The sequence below is a fragment of the Artemia sp. Qi Xiang Cuo genome, chromosome 3, assembly GCF_049724085.1.
Source record: "Artemia sp. Qi Xiang Cuo chromosome 3, ASM4972408v1, whole genome shotgun sequence".
In the NCBI taxonomy this organism is placed as follows: Eukaryota; Metazoa; Arthropoda; class Branchiopoda; order Anostraca; family Artemiidae; genus Artemia; species Artemia sp. Qi Xiang Cuo.
This window is the reverse complement of record NC_142796.1, coordinates 5,019,552-5,035,048: the sequence shown is the minus strand read 5'-3', so window position 1 is coordinate 5,035,048 and position 15,497 is coordinate 5,019,552. Positions and strand designations below refer to the sequence as shown.

The 15,497-nt window shown below is 35.2% G+C and overlaps 1 protein-coding gene across 8 annotated transcripts in view; it reads left to right on the top strand.

The window, feature by feature from the left end:
• Positions 1-15,497, top strand: part of LOC148953684 (28S rRNA (uridine-N(3))-methyltransferase-like) — a 65,224-nt gene that overhangs the window by 16,494 nt on the left and 33,233 nt on the right. For all 8 annotated transcript variants that reach the window (XM_089108422.1, XM_089108424.1, XM_089108423.1 and 5 more), the window contains 2 exons: positions 6,226-6,381; positions 8,530-8,733. In XM_089108422.1, coding sequence (XP_088964548.1) covers positions 6,226-6,381; positions 8,530-8,733 — 360 coding nt within the window. The remainder of the gene's footprint in view (positions 1-6,225; positions 6,382-8,529; positions 8,734-15,497) is intronic.

Sequence of the window (15,497 nt, the reverse complement as noted above, 5' to 3'; positions counted from 1 at the left end):
AGAGGAATGTTAGGGGGCTGAAGGCAAGGTATGGGAAAGCAGTTTCCATAGCTCTGTCCAAAAAGAGTGGGAAATGTATAAGATATAGGTCTCCGACTGTTTAACGTGGAAAGATTGGGACTAAAAACTACTAGCTCCACTTATATTGCAGCGTCTGGCAACTCTATCAAAAAGTTGAAAATTTTGAACGAAAACGGGATAACTCAATTAATTAATTATAATTAGTGTGATTTTATTTATAATTATATTCTATATATTATAATCGTAATTAAATTATATATTAACTAAATTGATCTGTAATGTTATAGCATCAAACATTAAACAGCTATGTAAGTGTTATCTATCTTATCTGCAGAAACTTAACTTTCCTTATTTTATCTCATTCGTAGTTAGTGTTAATTATTTAATTTAAGTTAATAATTATAAGGTATTTTTTTCATTGTTTATGATTGCTTATACATCACTGCATTAGATATTACTTAATTAAAAAATTTTGCTTCAACATCATTTTAAGGGTGCTGTCCACATCCCCGTCTTAAGAAACTTGCATATAGTACAACGTTTAGGATTAATTTCCTGTCATTGTATCAGAGATTGTGTTGTAAGAAGTTCTACTTAAATGTCAACCCTAGTTTTTCATTTATCATTGGGGTAAATCTACTGAATTGCTAGAATAACCTGATTATTTGATTTATTAGGTAAGTAGTTATGTGGACTGTTGCGTGACCGCGAACCCTCATAGGTTTTTCTCCTGCAGGAATGTGTTTCTTTTTAATTTATTTGTGATTGTTAAAAATAAGGTACTTATGTATTATAGCCACCACACCCAAGAAGTGAAGTTAGGTTTACCTTAATGGTTATACCTAATAAAGTTTACTTATCTAATAAAGGTTTGCCTTTATTAGGGAAGTAGTTAGTGGACTGTTGCGTGACCGCGAACCCCCATGGGTTTTCCTCATGCGGGAATGTGATTTTTTTATTTATTTGTGATTGTTAAAAATAAGGTAATTATGTATTACAGCCACCACACCCAAGAAGTGACGTTAGGTTAATCCTAATGAAACAATTCTTACTTCATAATATGCAGAATAATTGTAGCTAACTTATTTTGCATGCAGACCCGTCATACTTTACCCCCCCCCCCTAATGTGCAAATATACAGCCCAAATTATATATTTTCCAGTTTTTCTCCCAATGAATCTCTCTTGTTTCAACCCATGTACAACAAAAACTGGAAAAACAATTTCTGGGTGGCAGTATACATTAAAAATAAATAATTTGGGCTATATATTTGCGTATTAGATGGGTTGGGGGTAAAGTATAGCGGGTCTGCATGTAAAATGTATTAGCTACAATTATTCTGCATATTACGAAATAAGAATTGTTTTATTAAGATTAACCTAACGTCACTTCTTGGGTGTGGTGGCTATAATACATAAGTACCAAAATAAAAATCTGAACTTGAATTTTGTTGTTTTGTAGATTTTATCTGCACAAATTCGTATTTGCTTTAGTTTTTACGATTGCTTGTAAGTCACAATATCAGATTTATTTGAGTTTTCTGTTTGAGTATCATGTTGCGGATGCTGTCCATGTCCGTTTAGCGCACTGATTATGGGGCAGTGTGGGAATAGCAATGGTTGTTTATTAATACCTTCGTGACCTATCTGAGCACTAGAATCTGCCTAAGTACTATTTGGTTGTATTTGAGCTCAATTGCCCTCTGAAATGGATTTAGTATTTAAAAACCAAAGGTTTATGTTCTCTATAATTTGCCCGATATCTGGAGATATAATAGGAATTTATGCAGCGAAAAGTCAATTAAGGGTCTTGACAGTAAAATAAAAATACAAAATTGGATTTAATCGATTTGGAATAGCTATAAATATATAAATCAAAGACGAAGTTAAAAACAAAAAACATCGAGCCTAAAAAACAAGCGTGTTATTCCCTGTATCCATTAGCCTAATGCGACAATAAAGTACAAAGTGCTGCACACAATGGAGAAGAAAGTACAAAAGAAGAAAAAGAGAACACAAGGAAGAGCACCTTGAAAAAACAACAAGCCTGTGGCCAGTAGGAAGAAGAAGAGATTTTCAAAATGAATCTTTCGCCTGTATCAAGCAAGGCGTCTGCAGCGTTTAGAAAGAAATAATCTAAAAGATAATTACACAAAAAAAGAAAAGGAAAAAAAAAATCCGAAATCAAAGAACAATAAAAATCAAACGACCAAACCAATAATATACAATTGCTACTTCATACCAAATTATGGTAGTAGAAATGATTCACAATTTGTGAGGTGCTCTTCCTTGTTTTCTCTTTTTCTTCTTTTGTACTTTCTTCTCCATTGGGTGTAGCTATGACAACACACAAGTATATCTATGTACTCACAAATTGTAAATGTTTTGCTATTCTATGGTCTGATATGGAGTAGCGATAAATAATATCGGTTTGATCGTTCTATTTTTATTCTTCTTTGGTTTTAGATTTTCCCTTTTCTTTATGAGTTGTTTTCTTTTAGATTATTTCTTTCTTAATGCTGCAGATGCCTAAAATAAGAAAGCTTGAATTCTTCGGGGGGGGGGGGGACGGGCAGTAAATTTTTCAAAGATTCCATCTTCTTTGGAATAGTTATGGATTGAGGGATGGTACTTTCTGAATGTGTATCCAAAGATAAAGTAAACAAGAGGGGTGTGAAAAAACACAGAATTTCTCCCCCTTTCACTTGAAGAAGCATATAACAGAGATCGGGGCTTTCGGTACTATATTTTGTCAGTTTCGCCACGTTGAACCGTCGATATAATTAAACCAAATTAATTAGTTGAATTTGACAGCGTTTCTCGCTCGTAAAAATTCAAAGAATAACAATCTGTTTAATTCCCAAGCACTTTTAAAAGAAAAGCTACACCTTCTTAAGATATCTGGGGCCATATGCTTTAGCTTATTTGTTTGGTTATTTTTTACTCACTTTTGTTTCATTTTTTTTCTTTTTTTTTTAACTTGAGGATCGGTACTATACAAAACGGCATTACCGCATTTAGATTTCTCTTTTATTAAAAATTAATTACCGATCTTTCTTCTTCTTTTTTAAGACACATGTGGTTGTGTAAGTACCCCCTTAACTAGTTAGAACAATTATATCTATATTTTCAGTATCCCTTGTTCTTTAAACTAATTCAATTGTTTGATATCTATTAATTAAATTTATTATAATTTCTCCATTTTTGTTGCAATTGTTCTTGCATCCTGCCCTCGCAAGTTGGGCTTTTGGTGTGTTGTTGGTGAATTTCGTATTTTGATTTCATAATTAAGAATTGTACTACTGTTAAGCATTAAGTAGAATTACTACATATTGTACTATTGTACTACTGTTACTGTACTATTGTACTACTATTACTACTACTGTTATTTTAACCTTTTAACCCTCAAATAACATTGGGTACAAGAAATATTTTTCACTTTTTTTAATATTTTTCACTTACGACAATTGTCGCTCCAGGAAGAAATGATTTTCTTGTTATGAACTCTCAGCGTTTGACAAGGAGAGACAATTTCTCACAGAGGGGAAAAATTTGCCCGCTGTCAGTCTTTTATTTATTTTAATGAATAATTTTATCATTTGGAAACGCTTGTTTGGAAACGCTTGCAGGGAATTCCTGGGTGGAATAGTTCCTAATACTTTTCAATTTTTTTAATTATTTTATTGACTCATTTATTTAATTATTTTATTTATTATTTTAGTAAATAAATAAAATTATTTTCATTGATTTTAAGTGTCTTTGCTTGTTCCTACTTTATTGTCTTGACAGTATCTCGGCCGGATGATTAAATGAAAATTTTCCGATGATATTTCTCTTTCTTTTCATAAAACTCACTTAGACCCAATAAATTGATATAAGACTCATTCCGCCGGGATTACAAGAACGTAGTCCACGTGAATGACGTGAAACACTGTGTAAGACAGTGTCTTTCTTCTGATAACAAGTCCACTTTAACTTGAAAACAATTTTATCAGTTGTTTACAAACTGTCTTTTAGCAGTTGACGTTACACTCCAAATTTATCTTTGAATTATCTTTTCCGGTTTCGATTCTTCCTTCCCCAAAATCTTGCCCCCATCCCTAAAATTGAGTTTGAATGGTATATCCCAAGTCGTCCAAATTCTAACCGGGACACAAACAGCTCAAAATATTCAAATTTTTGTTCTGCATTTATCTCGTTGTTACTAAAGGATGTACCGTCATCTTGCAACTAAGAATCGACTATCTACATGCTGTGGCGTTATTCTAATGCGCTACCTTGCGATAAGACGTTGTATTGGTGAAAGGCGTTTAGTTGTACAGGAGAGCAGAAAAACTTAAAATTTGTTTGTGGTTTTTCAATATTATACAAACCGTTGTTTAAAGAAAACGTTTTTTAAGCATCCAATGACGTGAAAAAACTTAATTTCCAACTTTTTCTAAAAAAAAATTCCAATTTCTATTTTTTTTTTTTCTTACGAGTGCAATTCACGGGCTATTTTCCGTACTTTATTAAATTAATGTCTTACGGTCGCTCACTATAAGCAAGTAACTTTATAGATTGTTATACAAGTATTAAAAAAAAACTTCGGAAGAAAGGAGTGAAAAAAATTTTTCATGCAGATGTTGTATCCCTCGGCAATGTATCCCTCGCTCACTTCAAAGAGCCCAAAATAGGGCAGTGAAGGCTACTTTTCTTCTTCCTCGTTTTTACCCTTCCTCTGATCTTTATAATGATACTGGAATAGCTCCGCTGGATCGTATTGTGGGTAATTGTCAGTTCCAGATTTATTTTTTTTCAAGATTAAGCTCTGATGTTACTAAAACAAGAGATTACCAAATTATTTTTTTTAAAAACATTTTATTTATATGTTGCCTTCTTCATTTGCATGTTTTAATCTACAAACTCTGACGTGCACAGTTACAAACTAGGGGGCTCTGAAAGTATTTCACAAAAAATCTGGCATCTACTCATTTCCTTTTGTAACTCCTTACTTTTTTTAAATTAATCTGAAAACCTTGTGTCTGAAAATTACGAGTTAGCAAAATAGAACCTAAATTTCTAGTCATGATTATTTTATAGGCAAACTATGTAGACTACAGATTCCATATTCTGACACCAGAAAAATTTTATATTCTAACAACTCCAGCTCTAGAGGTCTAACTTATAAATACCCTTCACAGTTCTGTCTAATATGATGTCTCGTTCTTTATTGATTCGTCTTGTGGAAAGCTTCTACCATAGTTTAGACTGTAAATTTTTTTTGACAAGTTAAAAGTTTAGACCGGAATTTACTCTTGAAAGACAGAAATATTAGATGGCGGAATAGTATTTAAATTTTGAATATTAAATGAATTGGGCAGTAATTTTCTTATAAGAAAATATCTAGAATCTGCTATACTATTAGTTTAAATGGGCTGCATCACTGGTTACTTTACTCGCATGAAAAAAGTGCTTAGGAAATGATTTTAAATTTTCAACTTAAAGGCAACTCTTAGTTTCCTCATGGAATCTAAACCTTGTCTAAATTCAAAACCTCCCCCGAAAACCAAATACCCATTGCTATATATAATTTTGTACTTGTTAATTCCATTGTGGTGCTAAGGAAAAATGTTAAAGACTGTTACCACGGGGTCGGGCCTCGCTCCTTGAAAAGAAAGACGTTTTTTTTTTGTATTTCTTTCACAAAATAACTAATTTCATTTTCTCATATTCTGCAAAAGTTTTGCATATTTATGCTATAGACATTCAAATTAAATCTTTTTATGCTTTTTAAATATTTAAAACCGACGCTCAGCGTTAGCAAAATATATAATAGCTATTCCAAGAAATTTGTGACGTCATTCATGTGAAACTTTTTTTCTCCAAAATTAAGGCCCTCTACGAATTTTCCCAAAGCTGTCGTTTTTTCATACCTGAAAATGGTAGCATGCCAATTTTCAGATAAAAAACTGTAGTGCTGTTTTCGAGAAAAAATTTTAACATAAATAATTAATATACATATATGCAATTATTGTTCTTTTAATAAGATCGGGTATAATATCAAACCGCTTTTGCAGGAGGATATGATGCCAATTTAAGTGGCTTTTAAGGTCCTAAATCCATTTTTGCCTGTGTGTTAGTGTTTATTCAGAGGACAGGCTCGTTGAATCAATCTGAAGCATCCCCCTTCTCATGGGCAGGCGTAATGTTATAAATATTTCAGAAAATTGAAATGACTTCTTGGGTGAAGTGGAGCGAGTCTTCAGATTTGTGCTTTAAATTTTCCTCTGCTGAAAGTTCCTATTCCATAAGCTTCACTAATTTAAGCTGTATCTGGAAGGAAGAAAAGGCTGATGATGAGATTGGTCAAAAATCTGAGGTAAGACTGTTAACCATTTCCATGACGTTCTAATTTCTATTAAGAAAAGGTAACTTCTGAACCAGCCCTACAGAGATTTGCCGTATAATGAAATTTTTTTTATCATTGATTATCGCACTTTCAATTGTTTTGTGGTTAAAGTTTGTTTAAACTTGTGGTCCGTTCCACTTCCAAAATCAAAAGTTTTACAGAATTTCTGGGCACTTTTTATTAAGTTATAAAATAAAATTTATATTTTAATATTGGCCCCACCCTAAGAAAAAGTCCTGGATGTGTCTATGCAAAATAATTCGAAACGTCCATGTTTGTATTTTTGCAATCAGAAGCTTAAGAATGGAATCAGAGAAACATCATAAAATGAATTTTTCAAACATGATTGAAAATTCAGTTTGCGCACAGATGAAAATCACAAGCATGTGTGAAACCAAAATAAAGAGATGTATGCAAAAGTCTACATGGAAAGGGAGTGGAAAATTCACCAAAACATAAAAAATGATAGGAGTATTAAAGGAAACAATGGATAAATGAAAAATGGGTAACTGATAAAACAGTAAGCTTAAATGGAGATAGCTTTTGAATCCAGATGCTCAGTGTTCCGTTGCATGTGCACTACTGCAAAATTTGTAAAGTGTGAAGACGAAGTCTATGATTATGGCAAATAAAATTGAAGACAAGAGGCATCTTTCCCTCACTCCAGACTCAACAGCAAACCGCTCTTTCTGTCCATTTTCATTTTGCATATCACACAACTGCCCTTCATACGGGTCTTTGATTATCTTTAAGATTTTCTCGGGGTTTCCATGAAACAAAAGAATTTCCTATTTTGCTCCGCCACGGAGTGAATCAAAAGCTTTCTAAAAATCTTGGTAGTGATAATCAGTTTCATCTATACTTTCCATTCACTTGATTCTTCGAGATGTCTCTGAAGGCTAAAGATTTTGTCACAGCACGATCCACTGAACACGAACAACAACAAATTCGATCCACGAACAACAACAAATAATACATTATACCCACATCGGTCTTTACTATAAACATGTCAAGCCTTCCAATCACTTTCGACTATTAAAAATGGCACTAGCCGTTTCAATTTCCAATCAAATGAGCCCTTTTTGAAGTTTCTACGACAACGTTTTCTATGAGAAACCCCTATGCCTTCCTAAGACCAGAACATAATTTGTAATTTACTGAAAAATACAAATGAATGTGCATTGTAAGTTTAATATACATATACTGATATTTAGTAATCAAAATGATAATATTATTTGATTTATTAGAGTTATAAAAGTAAAAGCATTTATATTTTTTCAGTAAAGTGAAAATTATGTTCTGGCCTTGGGAAGGCATAGGGGTTTTGCCCCCCAACTTATGTTAATTTCTGCTCGTTTTGAGTTTGACTCGGTTATTTAATGTAATTCTTGTTCGTTTTGGGTTTCATTTATTTATCGATGCTGATTTGTGGTAGTTTCACGCTTGGTAAATTACTTGATTTTTTTTTTGTTTATTTTTTTTTTAATAGAGTTCTTTACTTTTCTTTGAAAAACTTATTTTGTGGAAAAAGTTTTTTTTAATTAATAACTGAAAAAAACACATAGCAAGAACATCTACTTCCTATTCTGAAAAGTAGGCGAGTGGCTTTCGAATATTTTTTTATTATCATTAATGAATAATGGTAATAATTATTACCATTATTGTTACTATTATAATTATTGTATATTGCTAATATGGTTTATGTTTTCATTATATAATTTTCTTCCCAGTTCCATCTGCACTTTTTCTTTTTCCTAGTTTTATGCTCTTACAGTTTACTTTTACATAGCCTTCAAGCTACTGAAAATAGGGTGAATCTCCCCTGATCAGTTGAAAATCTCCTCCCCCTCTAGAGCTATTACAAAAATTGCTCAAAAATCTATTTTTAGCATATTTACGCCAATTCTAGGAAAAAATCTTCTGACCCCCCCCCCGCTCCCTGTTTAATGGCCAGACCTATGTGTAGCTGTAGTCTTGCATTTACCTGACAGTTTTGTTGTTGTGTTCAATTTTAAATAGAAACTACTTTCACTGGCTGCAGGCCTATTATTAATTTTGTCCTTTTTTCTTAATATCATCTGCATCAGTATTAGACTTGTTTTCTTTTTTTTCTTTCAGGCATTAAATCCATCAATCGAAGCTTCAAACAAACGTCTAGTCTCTATTGTGGAATCCACAGTGAATGACCAGAAAGCCAGACAGGGCTCCGATGTTTATTTGTCTGAAGATGGTAGCCAAAAACTGGTTATAAAAATGAAGCAGCGTCTTGAAAATCTTCCTTTTGTTTGGGAATTTGAGCCTGAGCTGCAAACGAAAGAAGCGGTTGGTATATTTACTTTATCTTGCTGCTACTACTATTAAAATACCGCCACTCATGACGCCAACACAGATGATATGAAGCCAACACAACAATTGAAGCCAACACACTTCCACTCACAATGAAGCCAACACAGATGCGCACGCTCCTCCTCTTTCCTAATCCATTCAAAGCTTCTCTCTTTATAACCTCCCAAGACGTTCCAATTTCCTTGAAATCAATTCTTACGACCTCTTCCTATTCGGGGACGACCTGCATTCTGTTTGACACTAGATTGATGGCCGGAAAGAATGATCTTTAGCAATCTGTCATTCATCATCTGCAAAACGTGTCCTTATCTTGTTATACGAGTCATAATCATGTTAAATTCAACCAAAGGAGCCAAGAGGGGAGATCAGTGCTTCTACTGTTTCGAAATCCCCCCCCATAAAAAATGGGTTCTCCTAAATCTCCAAAAAAATTTATTTTAACAAAAATAAGGGATTGGGCTTCATGTCAAATTTTGTGAATTTACTAGCGTTAATTCTCGGGAAGATGTCAGAGAACGCATTTTTTTTCTTTCGTAGAAATTAGGTAAGCTCCGAAAAACGGAATTATTGAAGTATGGGAGGAGGTGTTGGGGGTTTCAGTCTCAATACTCACGGACATAAAAAACACGTGAAACATGGATGATTTCTTAGCATTTAGAGAAAGAAGTGACTTTTTAAGCACAAGAAACATTTTTTTCAAAGCTTAGTGACAAACATGAGAAAATCTCCAAATTGCCCAGAAATTGAAAAAACACTGTGATTTTTTTGGCAAAGCATCACATCGCCCCCCCCCCCTGAAAAACCCTCTAATCCTTAAATAATCGGGTCAAACTCAAAATGAGCAGAAATTAACATAAGTTGGGATCAAAACCCCTATGCCTTCCCAAGGCCAGAACATAATTTGCACTTTACTAAAAATATAAATGTTTTTACTTTTATAACTTTAATAAATCAAATAATATTAACATTTTGATTACTAAATATCAGTATATGTATATTAAACTGACAATGCACATTCATTTTTTTTCAGTAAAGTGCAAATTATGTTCTGGCCTTGGGAAGGCATAGGGGTTTTGAGCCCAACTTATGTTAATATCTGCTCGTTTTGAGTTTGAATCGATTATTTATTGTAATTTCTGTTCATTTTGGGTTTTATTTATTTATCGACGCTGATTCGTGGTAGTTTCACGCTTAGTGAACTATTTGATTTTATTTTTGCTCATTTTTTGTTTAATAGAGTTCTTTACTTTTCTTTGAAAAACTTATTTTGTGGAAAAGGTTTTTTAATTAATGTCTGTTCGTTTTATATTGACATAGTCTTTTCAGTGAAAAAGAAAATAATACTTCAAGTCTTTTCTTTTTTTTAATAATTTATTGTTTGGCCTGCTATTTGTATGCTGGAGAAAAATTTTCAGCAATTTTTAACAACATATACCCTTTTAAAAATCTGGACTCAAATAGCAGTGTTTAATTTAGCTTCATACCTCCTCTAGTTGACCTGAAATGGAAAACTTGATACTATTCGCAAAAAAATCTGTTTACTTTCTTTGATAGCTTGGATACACTTACGCTATTTTGATTTGGTAAAATTTTAAGAGCAGAAGTAGCCCCGAAAGTTCGAACATAATGCTCTCAGTTGTTCTTGGGATACTGCTGAGATGCCTTATTGGGAATTAGCATTAACACAGTGCATTTTGATTTAATCTTAAGCAACATTTAATTTTTAAACATAAGTGCAAATGGAAGGGTGGGCGTGGGAGGGGGATTAGTTTCCCTCAAATCGCTTTCGACTATTGAAAAGGGCATCAGCCCTTTCTATTTTCAATTGAATGAGCCCTTTTCGAAGTTCCTACGACAACTCCTTCGATACGAAGTGCCCTGGTCTAAACAACAACAACAAAAATAATATATTATACCCACATCGTTCTTTACTATAAAAATTTCAAGCCTTCAAATCACTTTCGACTATTAAAGAGGGCACTAGGCCTTTTGATTTCCAATCGAATTAGCCCTTTTTGAGTTTCTACGACAACAATTTCTATGAACACTTTATATACCCCCAGGGCATAAATTACAACCCTTACCCTAAGGGCTGTGAGGGTGGTTATCATCCTCTCAGACCTAATTTCCAGAACTTTCAACTACGTTAAACAAAACGGCTATTTCAAAATTTTGATTGGATGTGTCTGGGAAAATGGTGGGCGTGAGAGGTGCGTTAGTCACTCTCCAATAACTTTTAACTATTAAAAAAGGCACTAGCCCTTTGAATTTCCAATCAAATGAGCCTTTTTGAAGTTTATACGACAACGCTTTCAATAAAAAACCTATATGCCCCAGTGTATAACTTACAACCCTTGCTCTGAGGGCTGGGGGGGGGGGGGTTGTCATCCTCAAAGACGCAATTTCCAGAACTTTCTGTAACGTTGAACAAAATGGCTATCTGAAAATTTGGACTGGATGTGTTTGGGGGAATAGGGGGCGTCAGAGGGGGGTTAGTTACCCTCCAACCACTTTCAACTATTAAAAAGGGCACTAGACCTCTCAATTTCCAATTGAATGAGCCCCTTTTGAAGTTTTTAAGACAAATCTATCTATAAAAACCTTATATGCCCCCAGGGTATAACTTACAACCTTTGCCCGGGGGGCTATGGAGGGTATGTCATCCTTAAATATATAATTTCTGGAACTTTCAACTACGTTGAATAAAATGGCTATCTCTAAACTTTGATTGAATTTGTTTGGGGAAATGGTGGGCGTGAGAGGGGGATTAATTACTCTTCAATCACTTTCGACTATTAAAAAGGGAAATTTCAATTTCCAATCAAATGATCCCTTTTTGAAATTTCTACAACAACTTTGTATATAAACCTTATATGCCCCCAGGGCATACCTTACAACTCTTGCACTGAGGGCTCTGAGGGGGTTACCATCCTAAAAGACCTAATTTCCAGAACTTTCGACTAAGTTGAACAAAATGGATATATCAAAATTTTGATTGTATTTGTTTGGGGAAATAATAGGCGTGTGAGAGGGGTTAGTTGCCCTTCAATCACTTTCGACTATTAAAAGGGCACTAGCCCTTTCAATTTCCAATTGAATGAGCCCTTTTTGAAGTTTGTACAACATTGCTTTCTATAAAAACCTTATATGCCCCCAAGGTATAAATTACGACCCTTGCTTTGAGGGCTGGGGGGTGGAGGGGTTGTCATCCTGAAAGACCTAGTTATTCAAAACATTTCAACTACGTTGAATAAAATGGATATCTAAAAATTTTGATTGGATGTGTTTGGGGAAAAGGTGGACATGAGAGGGGGTAAGTTACCCTCAAATCCCTTTCGAGACTATTAAAAAGGGCACTAGCCTTTTGTATTTCCAATTGAATGAGTCCTTTTTCAAGTTTCTACGACAAAGCTTTCAATAAAAACTTATATGCCCCCATGGTATAACTTATAACCCTTTCTCTGAAGACTGTAAGGGGAGTGTTCTAATCAAAGGTATAATTTCCTGAACTTTAAACTGCATGGTACAAAATGGCTATCTCAAAATTTAATTTGATGTTTTTGGGGAAATGGTGGGCGTGGAAGGGGTGTTAGTTGCCTTCCAATCACTTTTGACTATTAAAAAGGGCACTAGTCATTTCAAATTCCAATCGAATGAGCCCTTTTTGAAGTTTCTACGACAACGCGTCCTATAAAAACCTTATATGCCCCAAGGGCTAAACTAACAACCCTTGCCCTGAAACCTGTGGGGGGTTGCCATCCTCAAAGACCCAATATTCAGAACTTTCAACTACGTTGAACAAAATGGCTATCTTAAAATTTATGGAATAAAATGGATATCTAAAAATTTTGATTGGATGTGTTTGGGGAAAAGGTGGACATGAGAGGGGGGGGGGGGGGTAAGTTGCCCTCAAATCCCTTTCGAGACTATTAAAAAGGGCACTAGCCTTTTGTATTTCCAATTGAATGAGTCCTTTTTCAAGTTTCTGCGACAAAGCTTTCATTAAAAACTTATATGCCCCCATGGTATAACTTATAACCCTTTCTCTGAAGACTGTAAGGGGAGTGTTCTAATCAAAGGTATAATTTCCTGAACTTTAAACTGCATGGAACAAAATGGCTATCTCAAAATATAATTTAATGTTTTTGGGGAAATGGTGGGTGTGGAAGGGGTGTTAGTTGCCTTCCAATCACTTTCGACTATTAAAAAGGGCACTAGTCATTTCAAATTCCGTTCGAATGAGCCCTTTTTGAAGTTTCTACGACAACGCGTCCTATAAAAACCTTATATGCCCCAAGGGCTAAACTAACAACCCTTGCCCTGAAACCTGTGGGGGGTTGCCATCCTCAAAGACCCAATATTCAGAACTTTCAACTACGTTGAACAAAATGGCTATCTTAAAATTTTGATTGGATGCGTTTGGGGAAAAAGTGGGCGTGGAAGGGAGGTTAGTTGCCCTCAAATCACTCTCGACTATTAAAAAGGACACTAGCCCTTTGAATTTCCAATCGAATGAGCCTTTTTTGAAGTTTCTACGACAACGCTTTCTATAAAAATGCCCCCAGAGCATAACTTACAACCCTTGCCCTGAGGAATGTGGGGGAGTGTCCTCTTCAAAAACATAATTTTTATCTGGAAATCAAATACGCTGAACAAAATGGCTATCTGAAAATTTTGATTGAATGTGTTTAGGGAAAAAGTGGGCGTGAGAGGGGGGTTAGTTGCCCTCAAATCACTTTCGACTATTAAAAAGGGCACTAGACCTTTGAATTTCCAATCGAATGAGCCCTTTTCAAGTTTCTACGACAAAGATTTCAATCAAAACTTATATGCCCCCAGGGCATAACTTCTAACCCTTGCCCTGAAGACTGTGGGGGCAGTGTCCTGCTCAAAGGTATAATTCCCTGAACTTTAAACTGCGTGGAACAAAAAGGCTATCTCAAAATTTTGATTGGATGAGTTTGGGGAAATGGTGGGCAGGGAAGGGATCTGAGTTGCCTTCCAATCACTTTCGACTATTAAAAAGGGCACTAGCCATTTCAATTTCCAATCGAATGAGCCCTTTTTGAAATTTCTACAATGCGTTCTATAAAAACCTTATATGCCCCAAGGGCATATAAGATATGACCAGAACTTTCCAGAACTTTCAACTACGATATCCAGAACTTTCAACTACGTTGAACAAAATGGCCATCTTAAAATTTTGATTGGATGTGTTTGGGGAAAAGGTGGGCGTGAGAAGGGGGTTAGTTGCCCTCCAATCACTTTCAACTATTAAAAAGGGCACTAGCCCTTTGAATTTCCAATCGAATGAGCCTATTTTGAAGTTTCTACGACAACGCTTTCTATAAAAAACCTTACATGTCTCTAGGACATAACTTACAGCCTTTACTCTAAGGGCTTTGGGGGAGTGTCCTCCTCCGAAACATAATTTCTATCTGGAAATCAATTACGCTGAACAAAATGGCTATCTAAAAATTTTGATTGGATGTGTTTGGGGAAAGATTGGCGTGAGAGGGGGGTTAGTTGCCCTTAAATGACATTCGACTATTAAAAAGGGCACTAGACCTTTGAATTTCCAATCGAATGAGCCCCTTTTCAAGTTTCTACGACAAAGATTTCAATAATAACTTATATGCCCCCAGGGGATAACTTATAACCCTTGCCCTGAAGACTGTGGGGGGAGTCTCCTGCTCAAAGGTGTAATTTCCTGAACTTTAAACTGTGTGGAACAAAAGGCTATCTCAAAATCTTGATTGGATGAGTTTGGGGAAATGGTGGGCGTGGAAGGGGTGTTACTTGTCTTCCAATCACTTTAGACTATTAAAAAGGACACTAGCCATTACAATTTCCAATCGAATGAGCGGTTTCTGAAGTTTCTACAACAACGCTTTCTATAAAAACCTTATATGTCCCCAGGACATAACTTACAACCCTCGCCCTGAGGGCTTTTGGGGTTTTGTCATCCGCAATGACCTAATTTCCAGAACTTTCAACTACGTTGAACAAAATAGATATCTCAAAATTTTAATGGCATGTGTTTGGGGAAAAGATGGGCATGAGAAAAGGGTTAGTTGCCCTCCAATCACTTTCGACTATTAAAAAGTGCACTAGCCCTTCGAATTTCCAATGAAGTGAACGTTTCTTGAAGTTTCTACAACAACGCTTTCTATAAAAACCCTTTATGCTCCCAGGGTATAACTTACAACCCTTGTCCTGAGGGCTGTGGGGGAGTGGCCTCCTCAAAAACATAATTTCTGGAAATCAACTACGCTGAATCAAAATTTCGATTGGATGTGTTTCGGGAAATGGTGGGCGTAGAAGGGGTGTTAGTTGCCTTCCATTCACTTTCGACTGTTAAAAAGAGTACAAGCCACTCCGATTTCCAATTGATTGAGCCCTTTTCGAAGTTTCTACGATAACTTCTTCGATACGTAGTGCCCTGGTCTAAAGGAAACAAATAATAAATAATACATTGTGCCAACATCGTTCTTATATGCCTCCAGGGCATAACTGGAAACCTTTTCCCTGAAGGTAGTGGGGGAGTGTCCTCCTCAAAAACATATTTTCTATCTGGAAATAACTACGCTGAACAAAATGGTTGTATATACATTTTGATTGGATGGGTTTCAGAACATGGTGGGTGTGGAAGGGGTATTAGTTGCCTTACAATCACTTTCGACTTTTAAAAGGGCATAAGCCACTCCAATTCTCAATTGAATGTGCCCTTTTCTAAGTTT